Source organism: Triturus cristatus, chromosome 7 (genome assembly GCF_964204655.1).
Source record: "Triturus cristatus chromosome 7, aTriCri1.1, whole genome shotgun sequence".
Taxonomy (NCBI): Eukaryota; Metazoa; Chordata; class Amphibia; order Caudata; family Salamandridae; genus Triturus; species Triturus cristatus.
In genome coordinates this window covers 220040399-220062619 of record NC_140590.1, presented here as the reverse complement: position 1 = coordinate 220062619, position 22221 = coordinate 220040399, and the positions used below count along the sequence as shown (strand labels likewise).

At 42.7% G+C, this 22221-nt stretch overlaps 1 protein-coding gene across 1 annotated transcript in view; it reads left to right on the top strand.

Moving 5' to 3' along the window:
* The first annotated feature begins 4798 nt into the window (after positions 1 to 4798).
* Positions 4799 to 22221, top strand: part of LOC146809262 (uncharacterized) — a 270600-nt gene continuing 253177 nt past the window's right edge. The window contains exons 1-8 of the mRNA XM_085614851.1: positions 4799 to 4832; positions 5010 to 5143; positions 8166 to 8447; positions 9690 to 9827; positions 10673 to 10832; positions 19237 to 19646; positions 20273 to 20837; positions 21216 to 21814. Coding sequence (XP_085470977.1) covers positions 4799 to 4832; positions 5010 to 5143; positions 8166 to 8447; positions 9690 to 9827; positions 10673 to 10832; positions 19237 to 19646; positions 20273 to 20837; positions 21216 to 21814 — 2322 coding nt within the window. The remainder of the gene's footprint in view (positions 4833 to 5009; positions 5144 to 8165; positions 8448 to 9689; positions 9828 to 10672; positions 10833 to 19236; positions 19647 to 20272; positions 20838 to 21215; positions 21815 to 22221) is intronic.

Genomic DNA, 22221 nt, shown 5'->3' with positions numbered 1-22221 from the left:
GTGTTTATTGTGTATCCTCTGTTTTTACTTTGTCCCCATAATCTTCGATAATCTTAAATCATATTTTAGTTGTTTTGAACATATAAGTGAAGCACAGATCAGAACAGAGAAACATTTTATTTTGACGCAAATAGCTAAGCACGATCATTTGAAAATCACAGATTGAAGTTACAATATCTGGTTTCTCCTCGATGCATCATGGATATCCTGCACATAATTCCCAATCATTTTCCAATATCAAGTCTCTGGTAACATCTTTGGCTGGAACACAATGGTATTTGTGTCTTCTGTTAGTTGAACCTATGGTATGCCTATTTTGTATGCTATACATTCATGGCAAAATCTCTCCTAAATAGTCCCCTTTTCATTCCTGCAGCTATTGCACTTTTTACCCTGTGTAGTGGAATCATCATATCATTAGGACTCAATATTCACTGTAACATTTGGTAGTTATCCTCCATGCTTATCATCTTCCTACTTCTGATTCTCTTGAGTAAAACAAAACTACATCTAGAAATAAAGAAGACTACCCAGTGTCTGGTTAAAAATATATCATTTGCTGTTTCCGAATGATCTAGCTATTTTAGAATACATTTACACAGGGTTTTGGGATCCAGTGAATTGTGGGAGCATTACGTAGCTACTGCAAGGCCAAACAGGATAAACGAGTCAGCTAAATTGTCAAATCTTGATGACTTGCACCAGATATTTGACAAGAACAATGCAGCCATGTTTGATACCGTACCACTCAGTGCTTGTTAGACCTGGCATCCTTGGTGAGGTTTCCCCTGTCTTTCTGCCTCTGCCTCCCGTATTTTTGCTGTGTACTGGATTCTGTTTCTGCTGGTCTTGATGCTTTGAGCACTTTTGCCAATGCTAATCAGTGCCAAAGTGCAAGCGCTCCCTAGGTAAATTGTGTTTATGGATTGGTAATTCCATGATTGACATATTTGATTTACTGTTACGTCTCTAGAACAGTGTGCTGTGTGTGCCCAGGGCCTGTAAATCAAATGCTGCTAGTGAGCATGCAGCACCGATTGTGCCACCCACATGAGCAGCCTGTAAATGTAACTCAAACCTGCCACTGCAGTGTCAGTGCACAGTTTGGTACTGCCATGTCGACCAGGTCAAAGGTAGCCCCATGGGCAGGGTACAGTGCATGTGAAAGGTAGGACATTTACTGATGTGTGTAACATGTCCTAGTAGTGAAATACAGTGCACTTCATTTTTCACTGCCGAAAGGCCATCGGTCCCGTAGGATAGAATGGGGAGTACTGTGTAACATCTTACAAGTACAACTTCCCATAGGGACAAGATCAAACAATGGAGTTTGGTATGTCTGAACTCAGAATTTAATAACCCATATTTTAGTAAAGATGGTTTTTAAATTGTGTGCTTGAAAATAACACTTTTTGAAGTGGCTTTTTTCTTGCATAGCCATCCTGTGTGCCTCTGCTAGTTTGTGGATTGACTGTCTGGATTTGGAGTGACAGGGGCTGGGGATGTGCATTCTCTTCAGACAGCCACTGGGGGGTTGAGGTGTGACATGCCTTTACTGGATGAGTCTGGGCTGGGCTGAATAGACCTGGGCTGAATTTAGAGTAGTGGAAGAAGATTTCTCTGCACCTGAATAGGCCTGGTCTGCCTTGGACAATGCTGTCTCCACCTCCTGCCATGAAGCTGGGCCAAAGAGGACATAACTGGTTTGGACTGAGCACAGAACCTTTCTGCCACCAGAGAACAAAGAGAAATGCAGTATAAATATTGGGGCCCACACCCTAGAACTTTAGATAACTTCTGGGCTCAAGAGGAACCTCTGCCAAGGAGAAGAGCGGGAGAAACTGAAGGAGAAGTACTGCCCCTTTGCTGCGTGCTATGATTGGGGTTGGGCTGCAATAGCTGTTTCTGCCAAGGAGAGTGCAAAGACTCTGCTGTGTGCTGTGTGTCCTGCTTAAAGAATATCACTAAGTGCTTGAAGTAGACCTTGCCAGGTTTGGATGCGTCACGCTTCTTTAGTTGCTTCTCTTTTCCCAGCTTTCAGCAGCAGAAACAACCTCCAGAGGCCCAACACAGCTACAGGCATCGATTGGAAGGTCAGAACTCCCATAAAGGAAGTTTGGGGGACCTGGGGGTGAAGTTGTTGTGTCCCTGAGACTTCAGAGTAAGAAGCAAGCTCTTCTTAAAGCCCTTGGAGATCTTCCTCAAGTAAGGGACACTGCAAACAGCAAAGTCCTTTTTCCCTTTCCTTGGCAGAAAGTAGCCACCTTAGGCCAGCCCCAGACAGCAAACAGCACAGGGGCAGCATTCCTCCTCAGTTTCTCCAGCTCTTCTCCTCAACAAAGGTTCCTCTTGATTTCCCAGAAGTGATGTAAAAGTCTGGGGTCTGGGCTACTCTTTTTATACAGTAAATCTCTTTGTACTCTCCTGTTTCAGGGCTCTGAGCCCAGGCCAAACCAATTCTGGGGGACACTTTGCAAGTGCACAACAACCTCCCTTGTCAGTGTGAGCCCAGGCTCCAGACACACCACAGGGGGACGAGCCATCATTGTAGAAGGCAGACACAGCCCTACTCCTCCCACCACTCCAATTGCAGATCAGGCCTATTAAGCCTTGCACTGACTCATCCAGACTCTCTGGAGCTACTGCACATCTCCAGGCGCTGTCACTCCCAAGCCAGGCAGTCAATGCACATCCTAGCAGAGGCACACTGGATGGATAAGCAAGAAAATACCTACTTTCTAAAAGTGGTATTTTCATACACAAAATGTAAAAATCACCCTCACTAAAAGATGCATTTTAACATTCTGAGTTCAGGCATACTAAACTTTATTTTCCTATTTGGTTTCCAGGGGCAGTTATGCTAATAAGATGTTATACGCAAACTCCCCATTCTATTCAATTGGAACAGATAGCCTTACAATAGTGAAAAACAAAATTGACAGTATTTTACTATCAGGACATGCCACACACATCAGGGCATGTCCTACCTTTCACATACACTGCACCCTGCCCACAGGGGTACATTGGGCCTACCTTAGGGGTGACTAACATGAAAGTAAAGGGAAGATTAGGCCCTGGCAAGTGGGTGCACTTTCCAAGTCGGCATGGCAGTACTAGACTGCACACAGGCTCTGCAATGGCAGCCCTGAGCTACATTTACAGGCTGCTTATGTGGGTCCACAATCAGTGCTGCAGGCCCACTAGCAGCATTTGATTTACAGTCCCTGGGCACACACAGTTTACTGTACTAGGGACTGACTAGTAAATCAGATATACCAATCATGGAATCACTAATCCATAAACACAATTCGCAGGAAGAGCATATGCACTTTAGTACTGATCAGCAGTGGTAAACTGCCCAGAGTCATAAAACCACCAACAGGTCAGAAAAAATACAGGAGGAAGGCAAAAAGTTCTAAAATGACCCTGCAAAAAGGGCTAAGTCCAACACTCAGGAAGTGATGCGATGCTATGTTTTAGGCGCTTCCCCCCTCTGCAGCTGTTTTGTCTTGTGGATTTTGACGAATTTGAGGTACTTTGTGTAAAAGTCACGCAACCATAGTTTGCTATGGACAGATTTGCTCGAAACCTTCTAAAAGTCATATTTTGAATTATGTATGTTGTATGTTTGTCATTTTGGTCTTGTTTGGTTTAGATATAGATATATCTATATTTTTTAAACTGGTGTGGCATCCATTTGTATAGTTTTCACTGTGTTACTGGATGTATGGTGCAAATATGTTACAGATTACCTTTGGGATAAGCCTTTCTGCTCGTTCCAAGCTACCAAGATGAGCACGGGTTATCTAAAGTGTGTATGTCTGTTAATATTTGTGTCTGTGATAATCTGACAAAATATTAAATAGACCACTACGTTTTATGTGGTTTGTCTGAAATATAGAACAAAACATGGTGACATATTTATGAAAGAAAGACAAGAAATCATTTAATTTACCCTGTCATCTGTTATTTCATGTATTATTTCAAAATAGGAGCATAAACCATAACTAAAGGGTAGGCAAACCTAATTCCACATGTGCTACAGAATACAGTACATGTATCAAGAGGATAATTACCTGCACAAAAGCAATCCTGTCTGTAAAGCAGGCATCCTTGCACAAGGGAGCCTGTGTTGGCGGTAGGCTGCACTGTGTATTTCTATGCAGAGAGATAGCAGGAATGTGCCATATTTTAGTAGATATGGTGAATTTGTGCTCTCTCCTTTTGATACGCTGTTGTGCGCTGCGTCAAATGTTAGCAAATCGGTGCTAGGAAAAGTTTTTGGTTACATGGATGCAAAATTAACTGTTGTGAGTATTGCATAGAAACCTAAAAATTAAATACATGTTTATAATTTGTTATGCTTGAGAAGGCTGATGAAACTCAGAAAATGCCCAATTCGCATCTACATGCTGTGCTATAAAATACTTCAACTAAAGAAGCATTATGTCATGTGAATGCATTCTTCATACTTCTTCTGGGAGACACTGACATTTTGCATTTTGCACTAAGCATAACATTTGTTACTTTAGCATAAACATGACATTTGTTGTGCAATTGGTCATGAAACAAGAGCATTCACTACACGATGAGCACAGTCTCTAGCTGTCTTAATCTGAAACATTGGTTTTATCCTCAAGACCACCTTAGCACCTCCACATGCAGTCAGCAGCACTGATGAATCCCACAAACTTCCTCTTAGATGTAGAGTAGTTACATCAAAATTAAACACTATACGGAGAATTCAGTATAAATTACTTTAATAAAAAAGAAGACCTTAATGCAGGAGACGTGGGCAATGGCCTGTTCTCCACAGCACAAGAATACAGACTGTAAAAATCCTTCTCCTCGCTACATTGCTTCCATTAGAGTGTAAATGCACTCAGACACACACTTTTGTGTATAGTGTGCAAATAAAATCCATCGGAGAGACCAATTTCTCTCACGACTTTTTTTAAACAAATATGGTTGATGCAAGTTAATGATTATCACTAATGTTTTCATTCCAGGCAATCCTGTGATGTACCCATATGGACTAAATTTAGGAGACGCGGCAATGGGCAAAGTGGATGATGGCAGCACTATCGCGCTCCCCATTACTGTGCCATTCATCTTCTTCGACCAGACATATACAACTCTTATTGTAAGTCTCAATGTAGTTCAGATCAACCTACTTAATTGTAAGTTGTAGAGGATCAGTGGATTTAAATCAAGCCTGTTATGCTTATGACTGTTTATTTAACAAAATTCAATGCACTTGCATAAATAATGTGAGGAGATGCTGGAATCAATCCAAATAGGTTGTACATTTTACGAATGTGTTTTATTCCTCTGTGCACCAACCTTATCCAAATACCCCAAAAGAGATATTATAGCGCAGTGTGTACGCCACATCCCCTCTGAATGGGAACAGAAGCAACTACAGATGTACCTTGTGTACCTTGACCTTACTAGACCTCATCAGTGAGAGGCATCTCTCTGGCACATCAAGATATATTGCTCCTAGATGTAGGAAAGTATTTTAATTTGATTGAAATGCTCCTAACTCATATTATGAAGTTACCAATGAGCTGAATAGAACAATTCCAAAAGTAGGAAATTAGTTCAAAATAAAATAGCTTTGTTTGAACATCATACATGTTATCAGCAGTCAGTTATCTGGTCAATGAATATAGCCTTAAAGACCACTGCAGAGGGCTGTTCCAGCCATTAAAGGCCTGCTCCATTAGAGCCCCCTACAGAGGGCTCTAGGGCTATTAGAAAATTCCACCACTAGAGGGCAGAATGTGCTCATTTGTAAAACAAAGGCCTCAAGGAGCCCGACTGGATTGAAATCTCCTTGGGCTCCTTGAGGCCTCTTGTTCACAGCTCTTGCTGTGAACAAACATTGAAATGTTAGAGCTCCGGGCCTCTACCAGCCATTTGAAGCCTGGCGTACCCTATAGTTTTCAATGGAGCTCCTAACATTCCAATGTTCTAATACAGCCTCTACCGGACATTAAAGGACCACTCTTGTGTGAAAAGCTTGAGCCGAAGGCAAGGAACTTTAAATAAGGGAGCAGGCCTTTAATGGCCCGTAAAGCCAGCTACGAAGGGCTCTAAGGCTATTAGAACATTCTGCCCTTAGAGGACAGAGTGTTCTATTTTGTAAAACAAAGGCCTCACAGAGCCCGAGAGGATTGAAATTCCCTCGGGCTCCGTGAGGTATTTTGTTCACAGCTCTTGCTGTGAGCAAACATTGGAATGTTGGAGCTCCAGGGTTCTACTAGCCATTGGAAGCCCAGAGCACTCCATTGTTTCCAATGGACCTCCCACCATTGCAATGTTCTAATATCAGGCCTTTAAGTGGGCTGGGTCTCACCGGTGCTGAGCACCTGCAGTTTTTTAAAAGGGGCCTCGAAACGGGTCTCTTTTGGGCTCTGTTTTGTGCCCTGGCAGGCGGACGGTTTTTTTTCGGACTGCAGTGACAGCACGCACATCACACTGCTCAATTCTCACTAGTAGAGAAGTCAATGACGTCATGCAGGTGAGCGTCGTAGGGTAAAGGAAATCCTTTAAATAGTAATTTTCTCCTTGGATTCCACTTCTCTTTTTTAAACTCAGGAGCAGCAACATTGTTGTGGTGTCACCAGAGCTTTAAGTGGAAACCTTTTCAATAATATATACAAGCCATAGTTACAGTTTATTTATCTTATCATAAGATGAATAAGATTCTTATGCAACTAACAACCATTGACCATTAGTCCTGACTTGTAGGTATGATGTTACTTGTTGTATCATATATCTGGATGCAATGACAGAAACAGCAAAATACAAGTCGGGTGGCACACTATGTTAAGCACAGATTCCTAACTTACGTGTTTTTTTAAGCCACACCCTTAAATTGGCCACGCCCCTTTGAGAGACCCCTCATTTTTTTCATCCCACTTAAAGTCCTGTCTAATATGTTTTAGTAGGCACCACAAATGGATAATGTTAGTTGGCAGATAAACAGAAGTTGAGAGACCTTCCAGACCTAGGAAGCATTGGGTCAACCACAGCATATCCATCTTTTTGATTTCCTAATTAGTGATTGTCCAGCTACATAAAAGCTATGCAGTGTGATCCAGCAGGACCACCAAGATCAGACAACATAGACACCAATTTAGAAAATATATTGCATGTAATTTCTTTGGCACCAAGATGCAATTGTGGCTCTGAATTCTACAAAATGATTCCTAAAATTTGCAAAAGTTAACCTTTAGAATCATTTTGGAAAAGCTGTAAATTTAGCAGATCCACTCCCATCATACACTTGGGGTTGGTGACATGAAAGAAGCAAAACAAAAAGAACTCTACTGGGGTGTTGTTCGGAAACATTATGTTGGGACATTCCCACCCTAGGAACTATTTTAGGTTTGGAACTAAATAATCCTGAAAGTAACTGCAATGCCAGTGTTACTCTGTAAGTATCACTCCCAGTTCTTTAGATGGTGTACAGGAAGGAGTCTCTCCAAAGGATAACATAATTTCCCACTGGAGAACAAAAACCTCAAATATGCTAATGCAAAATATGAAAATGAACATTGTTGTGTGACCTGCACAAACAGATTTCCAAACAAGTGAAACATTTGCATAAAAACCTTTATAACTCCAACATATGTAGTGTTCATAAATTTTCAGGAGTATTGCGGGAGATGTTTGTGAATAAACAAAAGTAGGACATGTATGACTCTTTCAGGACTTTCCCTTTTTGAATCAGGTCCGTAGAAGTTACAGAGCCAAACCATTTTGAAAAACTTTAAAGACAATACAGCTTAAGTTTAATATGAAAAATAAAATAAAGCCAAACTATTTCATTATGTGCAAACAGACATTTTCTGAGCAGTATTTTCAAGATGTGTGAGAAACCATGACCTCGTCGATCAGTGTGCAGGTGACAGCAGCAGTCAAATCTTTCTTTTCATAATGTTTAAATTAGTTCACTGCTGTACTGCTGTACACTCAGGGCATGTAAACATCTGTCAATTAAAAGCGTCATTTACTGTTTCCAAGGGATAGGGTGCCCCTTGTGGTGTAATTGTAAAAGTACACAGACTGATAATGCAGTCGCGGAGATGAGTATGTAATAGGGATTGTAGTGAGTTTGTCTAGTGCTTTTATAAAACCCATCATTCTTCTCGCAGGTGAACACGAACGGGGTGGTGTCCTTCGGGGTGGCCGTCTCACAGTACACCTCGGATCCTTTTCCTCTCCCCGATGGACGAGCTTTCGTGGCGCCATTCTGGGCAGATGTGGACAACCGCATTGCAGGAAACGTGTTCTACCGAGAGTCCAGAAACGCCACTCTCCTGCAGCGAGCTTCGGCTGAAGTCCAACGCTACTTTGGCATCACATCATTCAATGCCACCTGGTTGTACATCGCCACGTGGGACAAGGTGGCATATTATGGGTCGACGTCCACAAAGGTAGTTACATATTGATTCAGCTATCCGCACAAATTTGAGGATGAGCCTGCAATGTATGGTGCTCACAGCACATGGCTTAGAAAAATGTGTTTTCAAAGGAAGTGATACTGGCACAAACAATATCAGATCGTGAGACACCAGAGAAGTTTTAAGGCATGGGCAAAGTGGGCTCTAGCCCAGGGTCCCAGCATTTCAGGGGGCCCTTTATAGTCCGTGTCATCAACTGTCTGCTTAAACCTGCTTTGTTCTGCAAACAGCCCAGCCCTGATGACATGGAATTATCCGTAAACACAGACCGTTTTCATTTAATGTATTTTTGAAGTAGTTACAGATATTTTGCAGAGAAGTGTTGTATTTACATTGTTCAACACCATGCAACATCAAAACATATTTTTACTTGAAACAGGACCTCACACATGAGACATGTTAGGATGGTCACAGAGATTATTTGCATTTATATGAGTGAGCTGCTGCTGTATTAAAGTACTGAAAATACACATCACCATCCCTGAATGTTAGTTGAAAACACATTTGGAATTTGGACCAGTGTGCCAGTGCGCTGTCAGTGACCTGGCGAAAGAGAGCATGAAAAAAAATGAAATTGGATCATACATTCAAAGGTGTTCCTATCATGGCCCCAAATCCTTAGGATATCCCTTGTGTGACCTGGTGAAAATCAACCTCATACATTGTGCTGCTAACTTTACACCATATACACAGGTCCGAGTACGCCAGGCTTCTCGGAATTCATCAGTGACAAACACTGTGCGTGCATCCATATCATCATCTATATGCTGAAATGCATTCATTAAAGCTATATGTACTATGAACCTTTGCTTATATTCATATCATCTTCTATATTATCCTTTTACTATTTAATGGATATTATATATCATTATTGTTCTTTATTACACCTTCATGTATTTATGTATTAACAAATAACTGCATATATGAAGTATTGTTTTTATGATCATAATAATCTTTTCAATAAACCTTTTCTTGAACTTAAAAAAATCTATATGTACATCTTCAAAATAGGAAAAAAATAGTAAGACCTGCAATTGAAATTGGCTTCTGCAAGTGTCATATTATAGACCTAGATGGGAGTCTGTAATTGCCAAACTCGCAAGGCATACTGGGATAATGACAATGATACGCCAGTGTTGGCAAAGTTGGGCTAGCATTAGACATGTGTGCCCTGCTCTGACCTCTGTCTTTTCGCACCACATCTTGTTATTACAGGTGAACACATTCCAGGCTGTGCTCATCTCTGATGGTGTCATGGACTTTATTCTGCTGAACTATGACGTCATCGTCTGGACGACCGGCACTGCGAGTGGCGGGAGCCGAACTACGGGGTTAGGAGGCACACAGGCACAGGTAAGCAAATTTGTCCAAATATTTGTTGACACTAATACAAACTTTGGAAGTGATTCAAATGTCATCAACCTATTAAGGTGAATGTGGACGGTTGCCCTAGTGGAGCATTTTTCATAAAGTGTCATCATAGGTACCTTGAGAGTGACAGATTGGTGAAAGTGAAACTGTTTGCCTGCATAGGCGACCGAAGCCATGAAACTGAGAAGATGGGGGAAGTTTTCTGACTTTGCCTACAGCCTAATTTTCCTGGAGCGGATCTGGTCTCTGCAGCTGTGTGTCCCATCCAGCTAGTCTGGTGCTTCAGGCTACAAGGAATGTTGCTTCCCCGCAGTTCTCCGGGCTACAGAAGTTCTGAGTGGCAGTATGGCAGCAGAGCAATAGGCACTGCTCAGCAGCCTCCTGCCTCTCATTCCTTGTTGCTGGAAGACGCACCCTGGCACTTCAGGCAGCAGAGATAAAGACAGTTGCCAAGTAAATTTGCACTCCTGCCACTGGGAGTCAGTAGGAACGCCCCTGTATTTTGCAGGACAGTTTTCACATCCCCGTGCCTTTGCAAAGTTAAAATAAAATAAAACATTTTTCAATGTCCTCAACTTCTTTGTTCATCACTAATATATACAGTATTTTTTGTTTGTTTTATGTTGGAATCCTTACTAAATAAGACTAATGTCGCTTGCTCTATCCCCCATCCCCCCAACTCCTCCACCTTATGCATAGGAGTGTTGGAAATGTTTAGAGAAATTCTCAATTACTAGCAGATCAGGTTTCAGCCGTTGCATAAATCCCATGGCGTGTGGTGACTGATTGCTTTCTTCTCCTTTCTTCTCCTCCCCTCCCCCCACCAGGCTGGGTTTAACAGTGGAGGCTCCACCCGCTACTTCAGTATCCCAGGATCAAGGACAGCGGACATCTTAAATGTTGCATCAACAAGTAATGTCAACACCCCAGGAGTGTGGGCGTTCCGAGTGGACACCTTCCAGAGTGCGGGCGGATGCGTGTATAATGGTGAGACAGCTTCTATCAGTTGGTTAAGTGTTCTTGCCTTATATATATCACATAGCACATGGCAAAGGGTTGCAGACTTGTAACTTTATTAAGACGAGGGAAAGGAGCAGTGTTAGGGCGCCACCCAGTGGCAGCACCAAATATATGCAAATCGCCTGAAAAACATCTGTTTTAAATAAATGTGGAGCACCGCCCGCTGGTAAATAATTTTTTTCCCTAAGGATGCCATTCTCAGTTCATTCCTGTTATGATGGTGGAGCCACGAGCATAGTAAACAAGCATTTGCAATGCGATAGGTCTCGCATTTCCAAGAGTTTAAGCTATTGACAATGTAAATGACAATGCCTTTTATTTATCTGGTTTGATAATTAACACATAAATAAAAGCATTGTCATATACAATGCCAATTGCTCAAACTCTTGTGAGTGCGAGACCTATTTCACTTCAAAGGCCAGGGGGATAATAGGCAACCATAGGGAGGAAGTGGTATGCACAATTCTCAGTGTGCATGACAGCCGGCCGGCCAAACCGTCATGCGCACTTTGCATTTTCTCCATGCAGGCTGCATTGCAGCCTGGGTAGAGAACATGACCAGGCTGAGTGTGAACCACAGCACTCAGACCAATCACAGTGCTGCCCTGCAGCATTGTGATTGGACAAGGGAAGCCTTGGTACTTCCTGCTCCCAGCAGGAGCAGAGCAACGATGAGGAGGGACGACGAGAAAAGACGCAGCCGACGAGGAGGGAAGATGAGGAGAGTCGCGGCAGCAAGGAGATAAGTATTTTTTTTTTACTACCTTCGTGCCCCCCTCACCGTCTGACCCCCAATCCATGCCACCCTCCACTACCCACATCGCAGTGCGCGTGCACTTAGCTTTCTGGCTGCAGGTGTCTGGCTCGGAGTTTACTTTCAGGCAGATGATATACACACAGAAATACAATGATAAGTAAAAGTAGAGCTTTGCATCTTTTCTATCCCTGTAGCAAAATAAGCAAACAGAAAACTCTTCTGCAAAAGATCCTTTTCAGACAAACGCAGTAGTGGGGAGACACTATCCCTGGCAGACGTGAAGTGCAGCAATGCGCAGAACATATGCACTATGCAGTCAATTTACAAAAGCATATTTGTCAACTCAAACGGTGCTACCGTGTGACACACAATATAATCTCCCATCACATGGTGTCCCCATGTGAGGAGCTGATAAAACACTGTGGCAATAAAAACGAGCTGAAAAAACACTGTAAATAGTGTTTTTCCAGCTTGTTTTCTGAGGCTTTGAACTGCCGAAGTCCATTAAGGGGAGTGACAACCCCAGGACATGGGCACCAGCCTCAGCAAGCTGTTTTTTTTTTTAGAGAAGGGAGCTTGTAGGTGGAGTGGGGTTCAAAAGTGCTTTGTTGGTACTTCTCGGCACAAGGACCCACCCTCTTCAAGGCCATGCCCCCTCCTCACACTGTGAGATTATTCTTTGAGTTGGCAGTTATGCAAAAGTACTGTGAAAAGATGGAAATCTAGTTCTCCTATGTGTGTTATAGCATTCCAACTTCTGTACATTCATAAAAACAACAGGTTCCTGTAGTGCTCGAACAATTTTCAGAGTGGGAGTGCTGGCATCAATGTGACATCACTGAAGTCCTAGGGAATGTGAACATTCTAACTGTCACACAGAACAAGTGTAGGGTGCAGTATATAGTTGGTGGTGCTTTTGGAGAACTCCATTACAAATCTATTACTAAAGCATGGTGTGGTAAAACCGTTTCCCTAACAGACAGAACACTTTTTTCCTTTGAAATAGCCAGTAATTTTTGGAAAACACTTTTTGACCGATAAAAAGTGCACAAGCAATAGATAATATGTAGAATTATGTCTTGATTTATTTTGATGCTAGTAAGATCTTTGTTTTCATCACACTTCAGAATTACATAGAAATTCTGCTTTATTTGTGCTTCTGAACTGCTGATATATGCTGAAACATTGGTAAAGTTCATTTACAGGTATTTAAATTGTATTACGTGTTAGACAAAATGGCTACTGTGTCCCTGCAAGGTTGCCAAATGGTTTACTTTACAATATCATCTTGCTTTGTAGTTAAAGTAAACAGCACTCTTTATGTTAAAATAATAAACAACTATTTGACAGAAGTTATTGCCTGATATTTGACCTTTGTCTTAGAAGCACAGCAAATGTTACCAGATAAGCACAAGAAGTAAATGCATCTTTATTGATCATTTACCTTCCGAATTATAACATGGTTATTATGGGGATGCTGCAGCACCCCTACTTCCAGCACCTATGGGTTACTCGGAATATCTATGATGTCAGGCACACGCGTCTTCCAATCAGCCGAGCGGATTTGTCCACTAAATGGACTAACCATACAAGTTAGTGTGGCGGAAATGTTCAATTGCGCAAATTTCTTTTGTTTTTTTCCCCAACAGTAAAAGATTTAAATGGATCGAACCCTCAGGCACACATGCTACCTGAAAAATTGAGACGTTTAGGAACTTCTTCAACCCATTTATGCCCTTACTCATACCAATTTTTGGGGTGAATTTGGAAATGCAAATGTGGCAGAAAATGCCACTGTAAATATTTCTTAATGCCCACAAAGTTATGAATTTCTAAGCCTTCACAAAATTTCCAGTAGGCACCACGGTTGGTCATTTCAAGACTGCAATAAATCCCAGTTCCTGTTCAACCAAGTGACCCATAGGAGAGCAAAAATGCTTTAGAATTAGGCTCATGCGGTTAATCTACAGGTGGGTTACATATTAGCCTCTCAAAATCAGCAAAATCTCGCAGAAAAGCATGGGCTGTCAGGGCCAGTGCACTACAACATCTACTGTTACTTCTCGTGCCACTAGTGAACGGCCACACACATCCACGGTCGGGCTTTCGTGCTATTTAATGAACACCAGAAAAGCAATTTGTGTCCCAACAGAGCAAGTCTGCAATCTAAAGGAATTTAAACGATGGGAAAAAAATGACGTTATTCAAATAACGTCTTCACTAACCAATTTTCGTCGGATGCAATCCAAACAAACCTAGATTTATTAATAGCAGGAGTGACTTGATGCAAGCTACTCAATTCTTTTTACAGCTTCTTTCTGAAATGTGCAAATAAATGAGGGATGGACTGGTCTTATCTTTGTGGCATCAACATGACTACTGTAACTTTGCATGGTGTTGAATAGTCTTTAATAAGCAGGTTTTACCATTTGCAGTGCCTAGACAGAGCCTAAAGGCGCTCGTTTCAACGTATATTGTGCCATGGAAGAGTAGTTAATTCATTAATTAATTAGACTACGCAATGCATCAGAAAACCTAAAATAATTAAATGAAAACGGGCTAATAATCATGAACTGCTTTACGGTGAAGTGGGTGGTATTCACACTAGATGTGATGATGGTGGTTTACTCGACTTGTGTCCTGGGCACAATAACACCATCAAGCGGCTCAAGAACGAAGATGATGTCTGAGGGCTGCCCTGGTGTTCAGCTTCCAAGGGCACAGCTGGCTTCCAGCAGCAATGGAGAATTCCTGACAGCTGCACCCTTGCTATGGAATATCATTACTGTCCGGCCCTGCCTGGGATTTCAAACACCAGCTGGCTACTTTCATCTCTCCGGAAATGTTTGAGTGGCCTCACTGAGCCCAACTCGTCCGCACGCACTGTGACCCGATCTGTGGCGTTCACTTCAAGACCTAAAGTTACCCTGGGCTCAAACAAAGCAATCCTATAGCAGTGGTGGTAGGTAAACAGAAGCTGGACCGTGGTAGTTAAATGAAGAGTCAGGAGTCAGGCCGGAAGAGGGATGGGGGTGATGAACAGAACTGCACACCCCTGGGGCTGCTCGGCAAGGTGAGGCTGTGAATCTGCTGCATCAAGTTCCTCTGCTAGGTCATAGGTCAGCTTTCCGGATATCAGGGGGAGAGGAGGACGGAAAAGGAACAGGTCACGATCAGGGACAAAAGGCCATAGTATCCAGCAACAAAAAAACGGTGTCTTAGCGAGAATCAAATTCCAGACCTCCGTGTCCGCTACTGTGGTATGGCTGACTTTACAGACTGCTCTGGTGAATTCTGCGTTTATTTCAAACATGCCATTACCTATAATCGCGGTGTGATTATTACCACAACAGTCACGGTACCACAGGAATCTCTCCTTTCTAAACGCTAGACTGCTATAGACTCTGCATCGGTCATCCAAGTCCACACCTTAGAATTTCAACGTCCTTCCCCTTCAATTCCGGCAACCATAACACACGAGGACTAAAGGACACCAGACTCCGTGAGCGATTACGTCAGCTAGGCAACGCCATTACATGCAAGTAATGTACAGCAATGACACAGTGCCTCATATAATATACATAACCGCAACAAATTAGGCACAAAAAATACACTACGAAGTACTGAAATATCTTCTCTGCTTACTTTATCACAGTCCCACCTTAATGAGAACATGCTGTTTGGTTTGGGCATTCAAAGATCCCTGGCAGCAGAAAAAGCTCCTTCATATCCGAAAAATGTTTACACAGTTGAATTCCATCAAGCGGAACTAGCATGTCCCAAACCGGATGGAACATTCCCAGGTTCACACTGCTGTACCGTGGCCACGATGATGGTTTTGCTGCCTGCTGAGGAATCTGGGTACCTTTCACAGACACCCAGGCAAAGAGCCATAGTGGAAGGAAAAACAAACGTCCGCCATTGCCGGCTTAAGAGACTGGGAGCAAAGCTGCGCTCATTAGTAAAGTTAATAAAACAGGCATTTGCAATGCAAGAGGACTCACATTTACGCGAGACCTATTGCACTGAAAACAGGAGTGTGTGCGGAGGTCAGAGAGCGAGAAGGCACGAACAACTAGAGTGGGGGGGCGGGCAAGAACGCACGGACTGCGGGAGGGTGGCGGTGGGGGTGAAGGCACAGGAAGAAAATAGTTACCGTGCAACAAATCAAAGTAAAGGAGGCGGGACAAACAAGCCTAAAACCAATCAGAAGGCAGCATTTAGGACCTAAGCCAATGAAAAAGATGGACAGAGAGTGGGCGGAGCTTCCACGAACCTTCCACACTATACTGAATCCTGCATGCCTCGCAAAGCGAGCAGTGCAACGCTATGCTCAACCTAAAAAGCGGTGTTACATTTTGCAAGATTAGTTCCACTTTATGAATGTAGATTCGAGCTGTATATCAACCCAGATTGTAGCCCCAAAGCAGTGACGTGCTGGACATTGGCTGGTGACATAAGTGAAGGCTGAAACAGAAAGTATTCAGGATGCTGTAAAAAGAAGCACATGTAAGGTGCATCTCACAGAGCTGGACCGTGTGCTGCAGATGGAGGAACAAGGGAGTTTCCTTGGCAGGGGCATGCTTCTTCAACGGGTATTATGATAACTGTGGGTGTCTCATGTAATGCAAGTAGACAACTTTTACATGGGGGTGCATAACAAGAGGGTAAACAACAGGAGGAGAAATTAAATGAAATGATAAAACTCCTCTAAACCATGTTCTCTAGATCTTCTCACTCCGACTTACCACCCAATGGAAACAAATAGCTTTGCATTCATTGCCACTATTCGCCATGCCTCTTCCACAGCCCTACGCATGTTCACGGGCTCACATGGATGCAATTCATAAATGTTTTAATCATTTTCATCCGTATATGTCTTCCTGTGCATGAGTCTACAATATGGGTTTCGTAAGGGCCTCGGGACCATAGACCAGAGCCTGAACCTCCAACTTTTAATAGGCAAGTATACCATTGCAAAAAAAGGGGCCTTGTATTTGGCCTTTATGGACTTGTCCTCGGCGTTTGACCGAGTGAATCGCTCAAAATTGTGGGGGTTACTACTTAACTGTGGAATAGATGCCAATATTGTTCACTTCCTAGCGGATCTGCATAGAGATCTTACCGCCACGGTCAGATATGACCGTCATGGCAATTCCACGGATAAGATTGGAATCACTAACGGCGTTAGGCAAGGATGCATTTTAGCCCCCCTGCTTTTTACACTATATATTAATGATTTGGGTTCTACATTGACGAAGTCTTGTAAGGATATTCCCAGGGCAGGCAAATTTGCCATCCCAGCATTATTGTATGCTGACGATGCCGCACTTTTAGCTCGTACGGCTGTAGGGCTCCAAAATCTTTTAGATTCTTTTGCTAAATTCATGATTGCACTTGACCTTGGAGTGAACTTCTCCAAATCCCATGTAATGTTTGTGGGTTCCAATCCAAAGAGAGTTAAAACAATGTTTTGTGAAGGTCATGTTTTATCACGGGTCACACGATTCCCTTATTTAGGTGTCATTTTTGACGACAAGTCCACCTGGGCCCCACAATTGGCTGCCAAACGCAATGCTTTTGCTAGGGCCACACTTGCTGTTTTAGAGTTTGGACGCAAATTGGGGTGAAGCCCATGCAAGCCATGTTGAACATCTACGTAGCAAAATGCACCTCCATCGCACTATATGGGGCTGACTTGTGGGGATTTAAAAATATCTCTGATCTACAGGTTGTAGAAAATAGATTTTTAAAATCATTATTATCCCTTCCCTGTTCAACATCAGGCTATATCGTCCACCAAGAGTGTGGGATTGATTACTTAACTGATCGCATAGCTATTGCCCCACTTTTGAAATGGATTTCAATCTGGCTAAATCCTGAGCTAGAATTGAACCATGCAATATTAAAAGATTGCTTAGCTTTAGAGTATGGTAAAACTATACCGTGGTTGAACTACATTAAATATCTAGCCAGGTACTTGGGCCGACCAGAGTTATTTGAAAATCCAAGTATCATAGTTAAGGGGGATTTAAAATGGGCTAAAGTCACCTATAAACAGAGGGCTATGTTAATAAGGGAAGAAAGGGAATTACTCAAACCCACTGTAAAGGCACACCAGTTGATTACTACATCTAATAGTTTAGAGCCTTACTTGGGTATTGTCAATAAGATGAACCATCGTTTTTTATTAACCAGGTTCAGAATGAACAAATTCCACCTTTTACTTACTGACTCTCCTGGTTGGACTAAGGAGAAGGATTTGGGGATCTGTTCGTGCGACAGATTCTCCATAAAAGACACTACGCACTTTATCTTCTTCTGTGACCACCTGTCTTTAATCCGTAAAAAATACATCATTCCTCTTTTAAAAAATAAAGGTTTCAGACAGGTAAAACCATCACTCTTGTATCTTCAGATGTTGGGTTCTCCTTGGGAGATATTTAACATAGCCACTTTTTTAGTAATATCAATGAGATTGAGGAAAAAGATCACATGGTTATAGTGTATATCACTCTTGATTTCTGAGCAAAAAACTATGTGTTTTAATACGTTTGTAATTTTATGTCAAATGTTTTTAAATGGTTGTATTGTTTTCTGTTCGTCGTACTTTTATGGTTTTTGCTATGAACCGAATAAAGTAATTCTGACTGACTGTGCATGAGTGTAAATTTCCTACTTTGGCTTATTCTCTGAACGTTCTAGGAGTACGCCTGGAGAGATACGCCACTTTCATCTTTTCTGTCGTATTCTTGAGAAAGTCATGTGACTTTCATTTGTTTTCTAAGTATAGTCCTTTCCCCAGTTCTGCACTGGTGATTACCCAATGCAGAACTGTATGCATAGTTCTACTTTTTAGAAAGTTGGCACGTATATGCAAGTGTACATGTTTTATTTCCCATTTTTGTTCGAAACTACTCGGTGGGGAACCCTTTTTGCCCCATGAAGAAGCATCTCCACCTGCACCCCGATGATGTTTGGAATGTTCTGTTCACTTACCACTCTGGAAAGTGTTTTGCTCTAGCCCTTGAGTTCCTGGGTGTTGAAAGTGTCAGATAAGAGTTTTTGAATGGCCATAAAATGACGTTCGCGGGCTTTCACAAATCTTTGAAGCAAACCACTCCTTGCACTGCTCACTCACTATCCACTGTGTGAGATTTATTCGTGTATGATACCATGCCAATGTATGGTAGTAATACATAAATGAATGTTTTACATCCTAGATTATCCTTTGTCAATACCTAGAAATGATAAATACAGCCAACGCTGATTTCAAAACTACTTTAATGATCAAAAATTCCTTTGTGAATCTGGTGCTGTCCTTAATGTATGCCTATACAATATATACAGATATGAGGTCACTTAGTGAATACTTTGCAGTATGCACAGCGAACATTTATCGGTTGTATATCTGGAGGAGGCTTTACGAAACACAGTCTACAGTTGAAATTGTGACTTGTCTTAGTGAAAAGGTAATAAAAAGTCAGAGTTCACAGAAGAGCGGCTCGGTCCCTAGCCACACAACACAACACAACATCAGATCAATTGTACTGAAATGTCAGGACACAGAGACTTTATTTATTACTAATATGTCTCATTCTCATTTAATTTCAGGGGCGTTTCTCCAAGCAGGCACAACCTTTTGGAACACCACCTTTTGCCAGTTCAAATGCCAGTGCCTAAACACCAGCATAATCACTTGTCAGAAACAACCCTGCGTGTCCTATGAAGCCTGCAAGCCCGTAGCAAATTACTACACCTGCCAGGCCACGGGCAAGAAGACCTGCCTGGCCTCCGGGGATCCACACTTCACCTCATTTGATGGACGCTACTTCAATTTCCAGGGCACATGCACCTACCTTCTCTCCCACTTGTGCCGTAACAGCTCCAACCTCACCTATTTCCGCGTCGAGGCCAAGAACGAGAATCGTGGGGATGCAAGAGTGTCGTGGGTCAAGCTTGTGCGTGTGGTGACATATGGCAATGAAATCGTCTTGAGCAAAGGCCTGAGTGGACAAGTCTATGTAAGTCAACCCCTAGTCACCGTGGGAGCTACAGAAACGTGTAAGATATCCCACTGAACCTTTGCACCACTTTCCATCTCAATTTGTGTGTGAAAAGTTTGCTGTAGCATACCTTTCATTAATGCCAGCTGGTCCATTCTGCACCTCAATCACCAGCAAACACCACATACTTGCTTCTCCAAATATAACTATGAGTCATTTTAGGACCAGAGTGGCAATATAGCCGACTTGGCTGGCTTGGTGCCTCCTCAGATCACTTTCACTTGTAGACTGACCTCTTCCCACTCCCATAGTCATACCAGGGGTTGCAGCGGAGCTCTGACTGCCACCTAGGCTTTCCATTCTTCTAGCAGCACTTACCTGAACCACAGTCACGTGACTCATGTCTGTAAGGTTATTATTCTTATTTGGCTTTTCCATAGACAACCCAAACGTGCAAGGTTAATGTTGTGTGAACTGAGATTTTTTTTTATATACATTGACAGTTTTTCTCTGATGTGTTTGGAAAATCGATTGATCAGTCATCTGTCCCGCCAAGGTTTAATAGTGCGTAGAAGTGTCACTTAACTATCTCACCCAGCCTTCTTTCCTCAAGCTTCTTACAAATTGTTTCTGTTAACTTTTAGCTAAATGGCATTAAGGTTCGTCTTCCAGTGACCCTTCTTGGTGGAAACCTAAAGGCTTATCAGACCGGCTTCTCGGTGGCCGTCAGCACAGACTTTGGCCTGGTTGTGACCTACGATGGCTTTTCCCACACAACAGTCACCCTTCTGCCCAACTACGCGAACTCCACGTGTGGTCTTTGTGGGAATTTGAACAGCAATTCTTCGGATGACTTCATGACCCCGAGCGGTACTCAGGCGTCCACTGAGGCGCTCTTTGGCAAGAGCTGGAAGGTGCCAGATAACGATGCTCTTTGTAGCGATGACTATACGGAGCCCACATGCACCAGCCAAACTCAGACTCTGTACAGTGCTAGCACCTCCTGCGGCTTGATGAGGCTCACCACAGGTGCCTTTGCGTCTTGTATTCCAGTTCTGTCTCCAGAAAACTTTGTGTCTGGCTGCATTTATGATCTCTGCGCCTCAGGAGGCAATCAGTCCACGCTGTGCAATGCTTTGCAGGCGTACACTGAGCGATGCCAGGCATTAAACATCACAGTTGGGCAGTGGCGAAGCTCTGGATTTTGTGGTAAGTGATAACCAGATGGGTGAGAAGGAGGTTCTTTCATTGCAAAAATGTCAACATTATATATTAGTAACTATGTGCGATTTGTGCCATGTTGGATATGAGCTGAGTTGTTTATGGGATATTTGCTAGTTGTTTTTAACCATTTCAGAGCAAAACTAATCATTTTGTATTGAAAATGTGGCACAACCCGCTGAAGGAGAATCTACTGAGAGTGATGCGTGTGTGTATATATATGGGCACCTGATTGGTTTAGTTAATGGCCATATTGTCAGCCACTACGTTGCAATGAAATCAGTTGTTAAGTTCATGTGATGGGACTTGCTTTTGTTGGCTTAGAGTAAAACATTTGCATCATACAACATCCATTTTATTTTAAAGGAGCTTCCTGTCCTGCCAACAGTATGTACCAGACCTGTGGCACGGCTTGCCCATCCACCTGCTCTGATTCCACTTCCAATCTGTACTGCACCCTGCCATGCCGAGAAGGATGCTTCTGCAACAGCAGCTACATCTTGAGCGGTGGCGACTGTGTTCCTATCAACATGTGTGGCTGCAGAATGAATGGTCAGTACTACAATCTGGGGGACGTGGTCATTGTGACAGACACCTGCAGCCAGAAATGCACCTGCAGTGATGCAGCCCAGGACATGGTGTGTGAAGATTATGGCTGCAGTTCTCTGCAGGAATGCAAAGTTGTGGATGGTGTAAGAGGCTGCTACCCAGGACCCTATGGGATCTGTACTGCATCAGGGGATCCCCACTACAGCTCATTTGATGGACGCCTATTTGACTACCAAGGAACTTGTAAGACCACGCTCAGCAGGTATTGTGGAGCTGCTGGAAATCTATCAGACTTTAGCATCCAGGTCGTTAACGAGCACCGGACATCCACCAAGGTGGCCTGGACACGATCTGTGGAAATCAGAGTCTTTAGCGAGCTGATATCGATAGTTGTCGGTCAGAACAATAAAGTGCAGGTGAGGAGCTAACTCATACACTCTGTTCACAGCCATGTGTTTTCATCTTTACCAGAGGTTATTGGAAACAAATATTCAGACTGGAATATAATTGAAGCTGTAAATTAATTTGTGTATTACAATGTATTAGGCACTCATCCAGACAAGTAACTCCAAATGAGATCTTTATGGTGGGCCCAAGAGCAAGCTAGTCTTATAATTTAAGCAAAGGTGTAGGTGTTACATGAAACTCTTGAACCTCTTGTTGGGGTTGGCTGTATCAGACAGAGGTATTGTTTAAGCAATACTAGTATTGTTTATAGAACAGATCCATTATTTCAGTTGAACATGGCTGTTGTTGAGCACATACATGTATTACAGCAAAAGAGGGTAATTAATTAATATTGTACGTGCTAAAGCATGGTGTG